Source organism: Corvus brachyrhynchos, unplaced genomic scaffold, assembly GCF_000691975.1.
Source record: "Corvus brachyrhynchos isolate BGI_N302 unplaced genomic scaffold, ASM69197v1 scaffold115, whole genome shotgun sequence".
Classification (NCBI taxonomy): domain Eukaryota; kingdom Metazoa; phylum Chordata; class Aves; order Passeriformes; family Corvidae; genus Corvus; species Corvus brachyrhynchos.
In genome coordinates this window covers 22,851,274-22,865,919 of record NW_008239553.1, presented here as the reverse complement: position 1 = coordinate 22,865,919, position 14,646 = coordinate 22,851,274, and the positions used below count along the sequence as shown (strand labels likewise).

The following is a 14,646-nucleotide window of genomic DNA, read 5'->3' as shown; positions in this document are numbered from 1 at the left end:
GGGGTCTGCTCAGATAAAGCCGTACCCGCCGGCTCGGCTGGAACCCCGGTGGGTCCGGTGGAACAAACATCGGCACTGCCCCCGTGTTCGACGGGAGGGACGGAAAATAGTTCCATGTCCGATTTGTCAGAGTCCGGAGCTGAGCCCGGGCAGCTCCTGCCGCGGATCGCGGTGTGGCCGGTCAGGGAGTCACCTCGCGTTACTCCTGGTGGCTCCGGACTGGCCTCATGGCATCTGTTTGCGACAGAGAGAGGATCTGGTTTCCTTCGGACAGTATCGAACAGCTTTAGTTGCTGTACTGCCTTTTTTCCTCCGCTGTCCATGGCTGCACATTCTCCAAACTCCAAAGCAGGATTCCACAAAGAGTCTGCTTTACTACCGTCCATGTTTTCACAGCAGGTGCATTCTCTACAGAAAAAAAGGTGGCAATCTTGGGGAAAAAGTGTAGTTAATCTTAATTCAGCATTTCCTGGCTTGCTTAAAATATCTTTTGTTGCATGTGCAATTTTTGAGATACCCTTTTGAAGCAATTTGAAAAAAACATGAACTCCATTGTGCCGAAGTCCATGTGGGTAAGAAAGCACTGGAGCTTGTAGCTCCATTGCAGATACGCGGCACTGGGGCTAATGGAGTGATTGATAGCCGTAGGAGTTTGTCATTCTTTAGACCAGCAGCTTTTCTGACAGTCAAGGAACTCAGTCAAGGGACTCAGATTTCCTGTGCTTCCTTCCGGGTTCTAGAGGAGATTGTGTTTTCGTAGGCACAGATTTCTGCCTCGCTTCCCCAAGTGTGATTCCAGCTACATAGATACGCGGCACTGGGGCTAATGGAGTGATTGATAGCCGTAGGAGTTTGTCATTCTTTAGACCAGCAGCTTTTCTGACAGTCAAGGAACTCAGTCAAGGGACTCAGATTTCCTGTGCTTCCTTCCGGGTTCTAGAGGAGATTGTGTTTTCGTAGGCACAGATTTCTGCCTCGGTTCCCCAAGTGCGATTCCAGCTACAGAATCATCTGCAACTTTTTAATTCTCTCCTAGTGTTGCTTTCCAAATCAGTAGGTCTTGCTTGTCCATTAACAGACTTATTTTACAGTTCTTGTCCTAGCTTTCTCATCTCCAAGCTTTCTCAGTTTGTTCCAACTAACATTGCTGTTCATTTTTTTTCATTTTCATCCACTTTTCACTGTCATTACTTGTCTACCCAATACCATTTATATTCCTAATTCTTCCTCTGATCTCTTTCCATTTTCCTTCATTACACACCTTGGATAGCATCCAAGTCCTCATCTCCCTTTCATAATTCCACATCATAATTTCTTCAGTTTTCCAATATATTTGGGTTTATATCCCAGTTCTATTGATCTGTCCCATTCTGTTATTCATACAACAGATCTATTTCCCCTTTCTCCTACCTGTTCTCCCCAAGTCATGTGTCATGATTAACTGGTTCTTGATTGCTCCTAGTTCTCTCCTTACCTCCCAATGTCAATTCCTCTTTTCTAGTTTCTTAATTTATATTATACAGTCACAATCTGTTTTCCTGCATGGTACAGTTTTGTTGCCTATCTAGTGCTAATGATAGCTTCTACCTCTGCTTTCTGTTCTGTTCAATGTTTGCCTGAACCCCATATTCCAAACTTTCCTCGTCCCTCCTCTGCATCTGAGTGGGAAGGTTTTGTTTGATTGTGACTGTATGCTGCCAGCCAGGACAGTCATGGTGAACTCCACAGATGGAGGTTCCTTGCTCTTAGTTGCAAGACCAAGCAGGGGGGTGGGGAAAGTCCAATTTTCTGCTTGAACTGGAAAGATGAACCTGCTTAGTGGCTTCATGGGAAGGAGGCACATAGGACAGTGGCACAATCTGCACTGGGTTCACAGAATTCCCACTAGGTGAATTATTAACTGTTTCTTCTGAACATTTAAGAGTGGCAGTTTTTCAGGTTTTGATTAAATAGATTGAAATAACTCTGAACACAAGCATAGGAATGTATTTTTTCTACAACTGCTTTTAGAATGAATTTTGGCTATTTTGGTGTAAAGTGAGGAAAAAATGGGGCAGAGAGCAGTTAATTAGGTCTTGCCGTGAAGACTGGATCTAGACTCTCTAATGGTTCACATAGCAGTAAATGATGAAGGCACACTGGTATTTAGGAACATTGAGACAAAAATAACTCACTGTCCAGTGTTTTGACCTCCACAGCCAACAACCAAACTCTTCATTGATGGGAAGTTTATTGAGTCCAAAACTACTGAATGGATTGATATCCACAATCCGGTAAGTGAAATGGTCTCAGTTTATATAAATAGTGATCACTGTGCCACAAAGGTCCGTGCCTCTCTTCAGGGATGTGGCAGAAGGGAAGTGTACATATGTTGCTTGAGAAAGGTTTAGACTTGGATCTTAAGGTAGACTACAGCTTCTCAGCTTCCTTTTCCCATGAAATGTCAGTCTCAGAAAAGTTACTATCTCCTTTACCTCCCTCATATAGGAAATCTTTGATCTCCAGAAAGGAAGCTTAAACTCTGGTTACTTTTTTTTTTTTCTCAAAGAAAGGCTCTGTGATGAGTATGTCAAATTTCTGAAGGGTGTCTTTCACCCTGTATATGAAATGAACTGGGTGTGATTTGATGCCAGCTGAATGTGAAATCCTGATAGAGACTGATACTACTCTCAGAGTACAAAGGTGAAAAACTCTGACAGCTGAAGCTCCTCTCCTTTCAGAGAGCTTCTATCTGTGGTCCAAAATAATCACAGAGAAGTCAGAAGTTGGATGCTATGCAGTGCAAAATATCGTAGATTAGTAGCACTTGTACTTGTCTATGTACTCCACCAAAGACAAATGGAAATGAGGTTGCACTCAGAAGTCTGACCCTCCTGACCTCCCTAGTAAGCATTTAAACAACATTTTCTAAATCTTCTCTGTAAAGCTCTATTTTCATTTGCTTTGTGGAAATGATCAGAGCAGCAAGCCATGTTCATGAAGCTCATTTGGTCTCTACATAGCCGTGTTCTTGTTTAATTTTCTTCCTCTTGTTTTGAATAGTTTTTCTCTTAGTGATATATCTTTAATTTTTGTCATGTCAAAGCAGATTTAATTTTTAAGACAACATTAGAAGGATGTTAAACTGGCAACAAGCTTGAAGTTAAAATACTGTAGAACTAAGGTTGCTTGTAAATATAATACTTTGGCCTAGGGGTATAGGTAAGCTAACATCAATGCCAATTGCACACTCATGTACTGCTTTTCCCAAAGGAATATTGCTTCATTTAATGTGCAAGAGGGACAGCCAGATGAACCAAGACGATGGAGAGGGAAAAGACCACAGCCCACAGAAACTTTTGCCTTATACTCTCTAGAAGTTTCAAGGTAGACAAGTTACTTCAGCTTGGAAATAGGTACTGCATTTGCAGTTTTCTGAGTGCCTAATTTGAGATATTTGGAGTGCAGGTTTTCAGAACTACTCCAGTTGTAGCTCAGGCCTTTTGTGTGCAATCAAGGAAGGTGTCTCCTTTGTGCTCTGCCCTCAGAAGTACAACTCCTTGTAGAACAAGAATATTAGGTGTGTGCTGTGAAAGGACTCTTGAATGGTTGGTGGGGACAGATGGGAAAAGTTGAGTTTTGATGCAATTTGTTTTTTCTTTGAGGCCACAAATGAGGTGGTTGGCCGTGTACCGAAAGCCACAGCCAGTGAGATGGAGGCAGCTGTGGCTTCTTGCAAGAAGGCTTTTTGGAACTGGTCAGAAACATCTGTTTTGAGTCGCCAGCAAATCTTTCTGCGTTATCAACAACTCATCAAAGACAATCTGGTGAGACACCATGGCTGCGTGTGAATGGCTGTGGCTGATTGCATTGCAGCTGACTTTAGGAACTAAATTAAGAGACCTGGGGTTGACGGAGTTCTTGATGAGACATTGCCATGATCGAGGAGCCAACTGAAACAGTGTCGAGAGGTGCAGCAAAACACTTCCCATCAAATGGTAACAGAGAGGCAGCGCTTCTTAGGGAATATTATTCTGAATTTGTCACTTTACCAAGAGACCGCAAAAGGAACTTTGAGCCTTGATAGAACATGTGCCAGTTGATCAAAACAAGTATGTTACTATGTTTTTGGGTTTGCTTGATTGCTTTTTTGGTGTGTATGTGGTGTCATACCTGAAAGCATTAAGAGTACAAGCCAATCCTAGGATGATTTCTTCTAAAATGTCACCTGTGTGGGTTATTGGCTTCTTGTCTACAAGGAGCAAATCAGTCAGTATAGGCTTTTCTGGGTTCTATCCAGTCTATTCACTGTGATGTTCAACTCCCTGTTAATTCTGTCTTATCCTTGCACTCTATTTCATGGGTGGGCACTTTTCTAACATTCATAAACTCTGTGTTTTCCATTTTCAGAAAGAAATTTCCAAACTCATCACCTTTGAGCAAGGGAAGACCCTGGCTGATGCTGAGGGAGATGTGTTTCGAGGCCTCCGTAAGCTACTGGCTCCTCCTGTTAAAAAAGAGGGTTTGAGAACCCACAGGAAGGGATGAGGTCTCCTGAGCAACTGATTGCTCTGTACCTGTTGCTCCCTTTATAGCCCCCTACTCAAAGAAAAGCATCAATTGTAACTCTAAGCTGAAGAATTTCCTTAGACAGAGTATCATTAAATCACTTCCAAGTTGTTAGAGTTGTTAGTTGTTTTTCTAGGAGTGACTACAAATTACTAAAAAGGAATAAGGACTTCTCCCCTCTGTCTGAGGTTGAGTCCCAGGAGGTACAATAATACTATACCTGTGCATTTTGTACTGGGGCTGTTGTGTCTGTGCTCTTATCACAGTGATGTATAGTGTGGTCAAGAGGGAATCCATTCATAATTTGCTCACAATGCTTGGCAGAGCAAAGGGATTTTCTGGAGCACAGTGAGTTTTAAGTTGTGGGAGAAGAGGCTGGAAGAAAGAGGTGGGTCAAGGCAGCAGTGAAAAGAGAGTTTGGGGACTAATTGTTAACGGATCATCCAGCAGCGTATTGCCCTTTCTGCCGCAGAGGTGGTTGAACATGCTTGCAGTGTGACATCCCTCATCCTTGGAGAGACCATGCCCTCCATCACTAAAGACATGGACACTTACACCTACCGCCTGCCTCTGGGCGTGTGTGCTGGAATTGCACCGTTCAACTTCCCAGCCATGATTCCTCTTTGGATGTTCCCCATGGCTATGGTTTGTGGAAACACCTTCTTGATGAAACCATCTGAGCGTGTACCAGGAGCACTAATGTTCCTTGCCAAGCTGTTTCAGGATGCTGGTGCCCCCGATGGAACCCTGAATATTATCCATGGACAACATGAAGGTAATAACAACCCCTCCTGGGAGATGATGAGTGCATGTGTTGTGGTGTGTGCTCAGTGGGAGGTACCATTTGGAGAGTCTGAGACTGCTGCTGTTAGATAGGTTTGGACAGATGCTTCAGCTCTATTGATGAAGCTGAAAGGTGAGTGGGAGATTCTCTTGACACCTTGCACCAGATCTTTCAGGAGATATGGTGGACAAAATTTTGGGGCTTGGGGTCAGAGTTCCCAAGGCATGGAAGTGCTCAAACTCTATTTAGCAACCTAAACTGCAACTGAAATAAGTAGATAAATCATCTTGGTTTCGCAAGGAAGCCTAAACAAGAATTAAGTGCCTCACTGAATGTACAATGGATGCCAGTTTTCTGGCTCCTAACTTGCTATTTTTTACAGCACACGAGTAGCTTCAGGACATGATGATACAAATAGAGAACAGTAACTTCACTTTGGCATTGCTCAGACACCCTGGGAGATACCCAAAGCATGAAGAGATGTCAGAGAGCCAGGACTATGGAGACAGGGCAGGAGTATGTGTGCTAAGAAGTGAGTGAAGAGATGCACAGACAGGCTTTCAGGGAACTCAGATGTACAGAGGCAGAACAGAGGCAAGAATTTTGATAAGAAGAAAGATACAGAGATTTAGCGCTGTGGGGATGGGAACAGAAGGAAGCAGTTGTGCACCACATTTATAATGTATTATTTCCTATTCAAAGCTGTGAATTTCATTTGTGACCATCCGGATATCAGAGCAATCAGCTTTGTGGGATCTAATCAGGCTGGCGAGTACATCTATGAGAGAGGATCCCGGAATGGCAAGAGAGTCCAGGCCAACATGGTAATGTCTCTGAATGGAGCACACTTCAGCACATAGACTGCCTCTGTTGCCTGTGAATGTTAAGAGAGACCACGCCATTCAGCAGCAGAAGCTGACTTTGCTGCTGACAGTTAAGTGATAAGGCTGCTCTCTTGCCAGCCTGTTGGTAACAGTCATAGCTACTATAAGAAGTCACTGCCAGAGGGCTAGAGAAGAAGCAGTCTGGGGTGGTTAATAATGGGAGACTGTGTGTGTTGTATTTCAGGGAGCCAAGAACCATGGTGTGGTGATGCCTGATGCCAATAAAGAGAACACCTTGAACCAGCTGGTTGGAGCTGCTTTTGGAGCAGCTGGCCAACGCTGCATGGCCCTGTCTACAGCAATTCTAGTGGGAGAAGCTCAGAAATGGCTGCCAGAGCTTGTGGACAGAGCCAAAAATCTACGTGTAAATGCAGGTACAGACTGTGATCATTTTTACAAGGTACTTCACTTCTGTGCAACCACAGCTTTCTAGGTCAGCTTATCTGCCATACTGTGTTGTGACCCTTGGAGCTATTGGCACCATAGGTTTAATGTGTAGGGGTTGGACCTAGCAGATTGTCTGGATTGGGAAACCCAGCCCTAGACTCAGAGGTAGGAATATGTTTTCAGCTTGCTGGTGGGACTGTGATGCAATGTTTACAGGATCAGTCTTGTTTTAACTGGAGATTTGAGGTTATATCCTGTGTTTAACTCAAATCTGCCATTTATATAGCAACTTCATTTTAAGATCCTTCCAGTTTGCAGTAAGCATACAATAAAAAAAGAAAAATGGAAACAAGTACTTTGGAAAAGCTAGACTGTTATTAATTCTAGGGGAATTATCTTTTGTTTCTATTCAATAAAGTGCTGCAAAGGGGAAAAGCTTCCTTCCTGAGAAGAATCTGTTGTTGAATTTTGGCTTCCTGGTGATCTAAAATTATGCTTATGACTCCTCTTATTTGTTGATTTATGAAAGCTGCAGGCTATTATTCCTGTTCATCAATGTCTCAAATCTTTGTTCTGTGTCTCAGAAACATCAGGATTTTCAGATTTTTCCTGCCAGTGCAGTTATCTCCCAGATGTCTATGAAGAGGAAGCTGTCAAGAGTTAAAAACTTGGTGTCTCTCCCTCTTCACAGGAGACCAGCCTGGAGCAGATCTTGGGCCTCTAATCAGTCCCCAAGCTAAGGAACGGGTTTGCAATCTGATTGAGAAAGGAGTAAAAGAAGGTGCCAGCCTTCTCCTGGATGGACGTAATGTCAAAGTGAAGGGTTATGAAAATGGCAATTTTGTTGGGCCAACGATCCTTGCCAAAGTCAAGGTAAGATGACCAAAACCAGTGCTTGTTAGTGTATATTGCAGGGTCAGCTGAAAAATGGGTTAGCCAAATCAGTCAGTAATCAATGAGCACCAGGAAGAAAGGCCATAAATGGCTCAGCCTTCCCTTGCACAGTATCAATGAAGTACTCATTGTAATGCAGGCAGTAAAAGCAGAAAGCACTCTGGAGATGAAAAGTGGTGCCTGCTTTAGTGGACTAGATAGAGGACAGGGCTTGGGAAATGGTGAAGAGGTAAGCAGGACTGAAGGATGGCCTGTGGTGATGCAGTATGATCAATAATCCTAGGAATATCATGAGTACTAATAGCATGTGTGTTTCTTACATCCTATTTACTAGAATATTTTTATGATATCCTTTATACAAGCTGCTTTTTCTGCTGTTTGTATTGGCAGCCAAACATGACTTGCTATAAGGAGGAAATCTTTGGGCCTGTCCTAGTGGTGCTGGAAGCAGACACTTTGGATGATGCCATTGAGATGGTGAACAATAACCCCTATGGGAATGGAACTGCAATCTTCACCACCAATGGAGCCACAGCTCGGAAGTATTCTCACTTAGTAGATGTGGGGCAGGTATGTTCCAGCTAGAATTGTTGCTTTTAGCCTTCACCATTTACAGTGGGTAACCATTCAGCTGTAATCACTGCCCTCTCAGCCAGCAGTACCCAGCCTCAGATATAAGGAAACAAAATCAGAAGCTTTTGGAGAGTGCTGTGCAATCTGCTACTTCTTGTGACTAATATGGTGGCTTTCCTTTGGTGTAGGTGGGTGTCAATGTTCCAATCCCAGTACCTCTGCCCATGTTCTCTTTCACTGGCTCTCGTGCTTCTTTCAGAGGGGACACCAATTTCTATGGCAAACAGGTAACTTTCTGATTAGAGTACTCTATTGGGTTGAATTGTGATAAATCATGTTATAAATGGCAATGGGGAGACGGTCATTAGACCTCATTAGTGAGGATGTCATTACAACCAGGAAACTGAAAACTAGATGCATGTCACAATCATAGATAGCCAAGTCCTCATTCTTTTTCCCTTCAGTATAAAAATGCAACTCTTTTTAGGAGATTTGAGAAGAGAGCAATAACTAGCAAGCTTTCTCACAGAATCAGAATCTTTGTGGAACTGGTAAAAAGAACAGGCTGACAAGAATTGTTTCCACAGAAGAAAACTCAATCCTGTGTAGATAAAGCAGAAACTGTTTGATATACCACTAGCGTAAACCTGAGGCCAAATATCTTATCTGTGGATCTCTGCTTTCCTCCAGGGAGTGCAGTTCTATACACAGCTGAAAACTATCATTTCTCAATGGAAAGAGGAAGATGCCACCATTGCCAAGCCTGCTGTGATTATGCCAACTATGGGAAACTAAATCAGCCTTTGCAGATGCTGTTCCTGGTGCCCTTCTATGCTGCACTTTCCAGCTTTGTCCTGACTATCACCCTTTAGTTGAGAATGAATAGAAAGCTCCTTTGTCTCAAGGATCTGTTTCTGTGCAGATCAGGCAGGCTCATGTGACTCACAGTCTGGATTTTCTGTTTCTATCAGTGTTCTTTTGGCTAGCTGAACTAATTTTTTCCTACAACCCATCACAGGCTAAACAGCCTTATCTAACTGAAAGGGCAGCCAGTGAGATTGGCTCTAATTTGTGTTTCTTTCCAGACCCTATGAACTTGAACATTACTCTGGTTTTCACTTCAGTATCTTTAGCCTTAGTGACTCACTCCTGGCTACATCTTGTAGCAGGTTTATTTACCTCTTTATCTTGCATATTAAGATTCTGAATTCACCTTACTCAAAGATGTGTAGTCATTTTGAGTGACATAACTGGGACACCTTGGGTGTCTCATAGAAGTGACTTTACATATGATGAAGACAGCAAGTTGTCAGTCTTTCACCTGTCGAGCAGTTTCCAAAACACTGGGAAATAGCTTTGTACAGGTTTTTCAGGAAGGCATATTTGATTGCTTGTCTGAGGATGAAAGAAATTTCTGTATGGTACAGTGACCTTCACTGTGCCTCTGACAGCTTGAAAACTTCTGTTCCTGTTCTGTCTGTGGCTTGTATGCTCAAGCTTGCCAGCAATTCCATTATACCTGAAAGTTATTTGGTGCCTTTTCACTGTGCTAACAGATACAAGCCTACACGTCCTGTAACATTATGAAACTGGGGAAGCAGAAACATAACCATGTATATGTATCTTTGTGTCACAGCATCATGTAGGTCTGAATAAAATGAAGCGCAAGTAGAGGTCAGTAGGAAGAAAGAAACATTTTTTAATCACAAAGTAGCCAGGCCTTGTCTGTTGTTTTCCTTTCCTGATTGTAGCTGTATTTCTTATGTTGATTGATTGACTCCTTGTCACATTTGCTGAAACACAGTCATGTACTCTTGGGACTGCAAGTTCCTATTGCTAAAGAAGAGTAAGGCTTAGTATATATACCCTGGTTTTAGGAATCTGTGCATTTGGAGCTGGAGAACCTATATTTTTATTTCTGGTTCTTGAAAGATGATGCAGCCATGAAGGATCTGCAGGGATCTCACTCAAGCACTCATGGAAAATAATATTCTTCTAATGATTGTAACCATTACTTGTTCTAATTAAACAATCTGAATGTGAACACTTCGTATCCTGCCTTCTGGTAAAGATGCCTTGTACCTGACAGCTCTGTATTAGTGCAATTGCTGTGCATTCACTAATGTTTGTATCTTGTTTTTTCATCTTATACACTAGAGGGAAATTCTCACCTTGCAATTTGATTGTGAATTAAAAACATTCTAATATATTTCTGCAGACTATGACTGTTCCTTGGCAAGACCTTATGTAGGTGTGATGTTGATTTTATTCCCCTCTTCACAGGGAGGGGTTACAAGAGTCTGCAACTCTTGTAACCCACGTATACATCTTCCTTTTACAGTATTTCAGGGATGTCTGTATCGATTTCCTCACACAGCATTTCAAGGAATGCCTTGTTTCTGTTTCCATGTACACATAAGTTGATCACAGAATCTCTTCAGCTTCACGTGAATGGTTTTATTACAAAATAAAAATATATCTTCACCAAGTTGTACCAACTCTTTATACACAGGGTTCTAACCACTAGTCCAAATCCTAGTGTTTTTTACAGGGTCTTGCAAGGTCCTGGCTTGGGCAAGAATAAGTTCTTTAAGAAGGAGAAAAATAAGTATATTTCAGATGGATTTCAAACACACGGTCAAAGCAGCAGTGCAACAGACAGGGGATCTCGAACTCACAGCCTTAGTCAGAAGCTAACTTTCAAAATAAATAGTGCAGATGAGTTGCTAATTGCTGGCTGCTGTTCATGGGAAGTGTACAGCTGCCTTATTTGCCCTATGGTGTTAACATCTGAATATGTGGAAGGATCACTGCAGAAGATGATGAATCCGATAATGTGGCCTGCTGTGTAATAAATATTAGGTTGGGAGAAGTATTTTCTGTGTTGCAAAGGTAAAATATTCTAGGTAAATTACCATTAAGACATTGGCATTCACTCAAGCACCTAGGAAAGAAATACTAATTAACAGCCTCTAATACTGTCTACAGTAATTTACTTTCAAAATGCCTTAATTTTCTCCCTAATCAGTATTGCTATTCTGACTTTTCTGTTGTCCTATTAAAACCCATTATATCTTTCCTTTAGAAATTCTAAAATCCATCCTCTCCTGTAACAAAAGCAGTCTATTATCAAGGTTACCTGATCCCTGAAGAATTGCAGGACTACCCCTGCACTTTCTCCAGATATATTTTAGACACCTGCATGATCTTTTTGTGCAAACATCTTTTCTAATTATCCATATTTCCAACAACATTTTTACGTGAATAGTTTTAAATAATTGTACTAGAAATACAAATCTTGTACATTCCTTTTTTAATAATGAACTACCTTTTTATATCAAGCTGCAGATGCTATTTGATTGTGATTTACCTGCCTCATCTCACTGCTGTTACTGCTTTCCACTCATCTGCTTATTCTCCTTTATTATTTAATATTTGACATAAAAATAAGCTAAATAATGTATCTTCTATGTTATACAAAAGTATAATCTAAAGTATCTCATAATAAATTTCTTTAGACTATTAAAATACAATTTCATAGTCAACCCTTTGAATACTATTAAAAATAGTTTCTTGCCTAGAAGGCACTGAAATGTAGATTCTAAAAGCTATTTAATACTCTTAAGACCAAAAATTGTTTTAAAATGGCTTAACCACCTCTAACAATTGGGCCCTGTGACTTCCACTCCTAGGGGTTTTTTTTCTGTCTGTGTCAAAAAAAGGCTCCAATCCACTTCCATTTCCGTTTTGGAAAGTGGCAGCCTACCTTTCCAAAGGAAGTGTCTCACATCTTTCTATATCTTTATGTATAAATGCCTCCAGGGCTCCTGCTTATGAACTTTATCTGGTAATTTGATGTCTGAGTATTACATTTTGGCTTGTGTGCTTGACTGCCTCACATCTGACAAGCCGTGCATGCCAGAACCCCACCCTGTGTATTCCTCCAGGGTAAGCTGACATTGCTTGCCTTGGAGTGTTATAATTAGCAATAAAGTTGTATCTGAGTTGATATCTGAAAATCAGGCATATGAGTCTTCATCATGGTCCACCCTCCCTGATTCTATACTGAACGCAACATCAGCTGCATAGATTTTGCCTTTTTAATCAAAACTCACTGTGGCTAGCTGAAAATGTGTCTCCCTGTATGATAATGGACTTTCACAAGAGCATCCTCCAGAAAATATAAAGCTGCTTTTCAATAAGAGAAGGCTTTAGGGGGTCATGAGACTTTTTTTTTCCCATGAAAACTGAGTCTAAATGCCTGCTGCTGAAAGATCAACACAACAACAGATTTTAAAATAAATAAAAAATTCCTCACTCTTGTCACACAAACATTCATGTGCATATAGATACACTATTATAGATCTTATGTCCCAGTTCACAGCTTATAATCTACTTAATTCTGCTTGAACTTTGAATTTCCAGTGTAAGCTATATTTTAGATATCGCTAAAGTCATGCTCCCACATTTCTTATGCAGAGAGCAATGAACCATAGAGTAAGTAAACTTTTCATAATCTGGCTGTGGATATTTGTACTTCCTAATACTGGGAAGTTTGCTTTACAATACTCTTACTATAAGGAAATATGCATGGGGAGGGCTATTGTCACAACAGACATTATTTACTCGTTTGGTAAAGATGGATAGAGATCCATTAATGACTGAACAAAATAAATCCCACTGCACTGAGCAAAGTTAATTCTCCTGACTTCTACTCTTGACCTTAGCAATGCCAAAATTTACCTCCACAGGTTTTTCTTCTGACACAGTACACAAAGATCTAGCAGTATAGTCTAGTGCATGTACAAAATCAGTATATAGTATATCAACTTTTTCAAAAACTTAAAAGTACCTCACACCAAGCCACAGCTAGATTCTTTTGTTAGATTCAGAACTTATTGGAATCCCCTGGCCTGGAGTAACCAGCCCTGTTCAGCATCCACCTACTGAAGAAATAAAAGATTACCATGGATTTGTGCCATTCATTTGGACAAAAAGCAATTGCAGAACACATTCTTTTTGTTCCCATGTCAACTTACTGATATCCAGTTTTTCAAAATGTTTTTTTTATTTTCTCCTGAAAAACATGGAAAAGATCAGTGTATTAGAAAATTTCAAAGACATATCACTCATGGATTCTGTATATGTAAAACAGTGTTAGCTCAGTGGAATGAGTAAAAAGCGAAAGAGCAATGCCAGAAAAAGCAAAGCCTATAAAATAAAAAAGAAGCAATAATAATTATTAAAATAAAACTACAGAAGCACATCTATACTGGAAGTTCTCTATCAAATTCCATAGGACATGGCAGAATATGCAAAGAACTCTTTTGAGTTTACCTTTAGTTTAATCCATAGAAATAATGACCCAAAAGTTATAATCTCGTTGAAATTAGGTGCCCACAAAGTCATTACTAATTTGTAGGATACTGCAACTCATACAGTTGTTCTCACTAGAGAAGTCTCCGTAAGTATTCCAAATCCAAAAAATATTATCATGCAAAGGATTTTTTAGGTGTCTATCTAGGAAGATAGCGACTAGTTTTCAATGTTTCCATACCAATAGCATTTATTTGCTTCCTCTAGGTCTCTGTGCACATTATTTGTGCTATTTATGTTGCTTTTCAATGTGTTGGTTTGAAGAAATTTTTCTTTCCCTGCACATGCCTCCACAGTTTTTCTGTTACAGACAGTTTGGGCCTTTTTCCTTTTAATGCTTTCTACTGGATATGATCTCCAGATTCACATGTTACAGAGCATCTATATAGAACCTTTCCACCTCAATCCCGTCATTTAAGATATTCTGGGCTACGTTCTTTACTCAGTGCATCTCTCAATCCTTCATTTCTAGTAGTTGCTGCAGTTTTTCGATCTCCATCATACTTGGTTGGCGCTGTGTTTTCACAGTTTCTCTCACAGATTTTCTGGCCACGTGCCGTAGGGCCATTTCCAGTGTTTCCACTTTATACTGCAGATGTCTGGTTACAGATGGTGGTGCAGTGCTGAGGAAGTTCAGAAAAGGAGAAAAAATAACAGATAGATACGCCAGCTGGAAAATACAAAAGAAAGAAAATACGCCAGCTGGAAAAATGCCCAAGTAAGATCTTTTACACTAGATAAGCTGAAAGCAAGCACTGGGACATAAGCAAGAAAATAGTCTCCTACCAACTGACCTCATCAATGTCCTGGGGATCAGAGCTTTGTATCTTTTTATTCAATAAATACGATGCTAAAGTAATTGAACTTTCACTTCCATTTTCAGGGTTTTTTTCTAACTGTAAAAGGGGTTTGCTTGGTACTTAGATTTCGAAGAGTAGGAATAGGGGTGAAATGAAAGAATTTGTGATAGAGCAAATGGGAGCCACAGCATAGGGCTCCTTTTTCATTGTGTTCCGAGTAGAGTTTGGCTCCGTTTTCTCTATGCAGCCAAACCCAGCAGATTCCCTACCAGCTTTCCCTTTTTTCGAGCTGAACAAGCGCTTCAGCCTCTCCGTGCTGTCACGTGCTGAAGACCCCGGCCACTGCCGCGCCTCTCCGCCGGGCTCGCTCGGTGTTCAGCTGTCCCTCGCGAAGGGGTCG

The 14,646-nt window shown here is 41.1% G+C and overlaps 2 protein-coding genes across 3 annotated transcripts in view; one reads left to right on the top strand and one right to left on the bottom strand.

Moving 5' to 3' along the window:
- The window catches only part of ALDH6A1 (aldehyde dehydrogenase 6 family member A1), an 18,367-nt gene extending 8,080 nt beyond the window's left edge, over positions 1-10,287 (top strand). Inside the window, exons 3-12 of one of the 2 annotated variants that reach the window (XM_008639599.2) lie at positions 2,199-2,273; positions 3,645-3,806; positions 4,390-4,468; positions 5,021-5,323; positions 6,035-6,156; positions 6,401-6,590; positions 7,295-7,476; positions 7,888-8,067; positions 8,259-8,357; positions 8,761-10,287. In XM_008639599.2, the coding sequence (XP_008637821.2) occupies positions 2,199-2,273; positions 3,645-3,806; positions 4,390-4,468; positions 5,021-5,323; positions 6,035-6,156; positions 6,401-6,590; positions 7,295-7,476; positions 7,888-8,067; positions 8,259-8,357; positions 8,761-8,865 (1,497 nt within the window). In that variant the 3' untranslated portion in view covers positions 8,866-10,287. The remainder of the gene's footprint in view (positions 1-2,198; positions 2,274-3,644; positions 3,807-4,389; positions 4,469-5,020; positions 5,324-6,034; positions 6,157-6,400; positions 6,591-7,294; positions 7,477-7,887; positions 8,068-8,258; positions 8,358-8,760) is intronic. The other variant, XM_017741663.1, reaches the window with a different exon arrangement.
- A 144-nt stretch (positions 10,288-10,431) lies between these two features.
- Positions 10,432-14,646, bottom strand: part of BBOF1 (basal body orientation factor 1) — a 7,336-nt gene continuing 3,121 nt past the window's right edge. The window contains 4 exon segments of the mRNA XM_017741647.1: positions 10,432-13,147; positions 13,628-13,770; positions 13,772-14,116; positions 14,241-14,365. Of these exon segments, the coding sequence (XP_017597136.1) occupies positions 13,033-13,147; positions 13,628-13,770; positions 13,772-14,116; positions 14,241-14,365 (728 nt within the window). The 3' untranslated portion in view covers positions 10,432-13,032.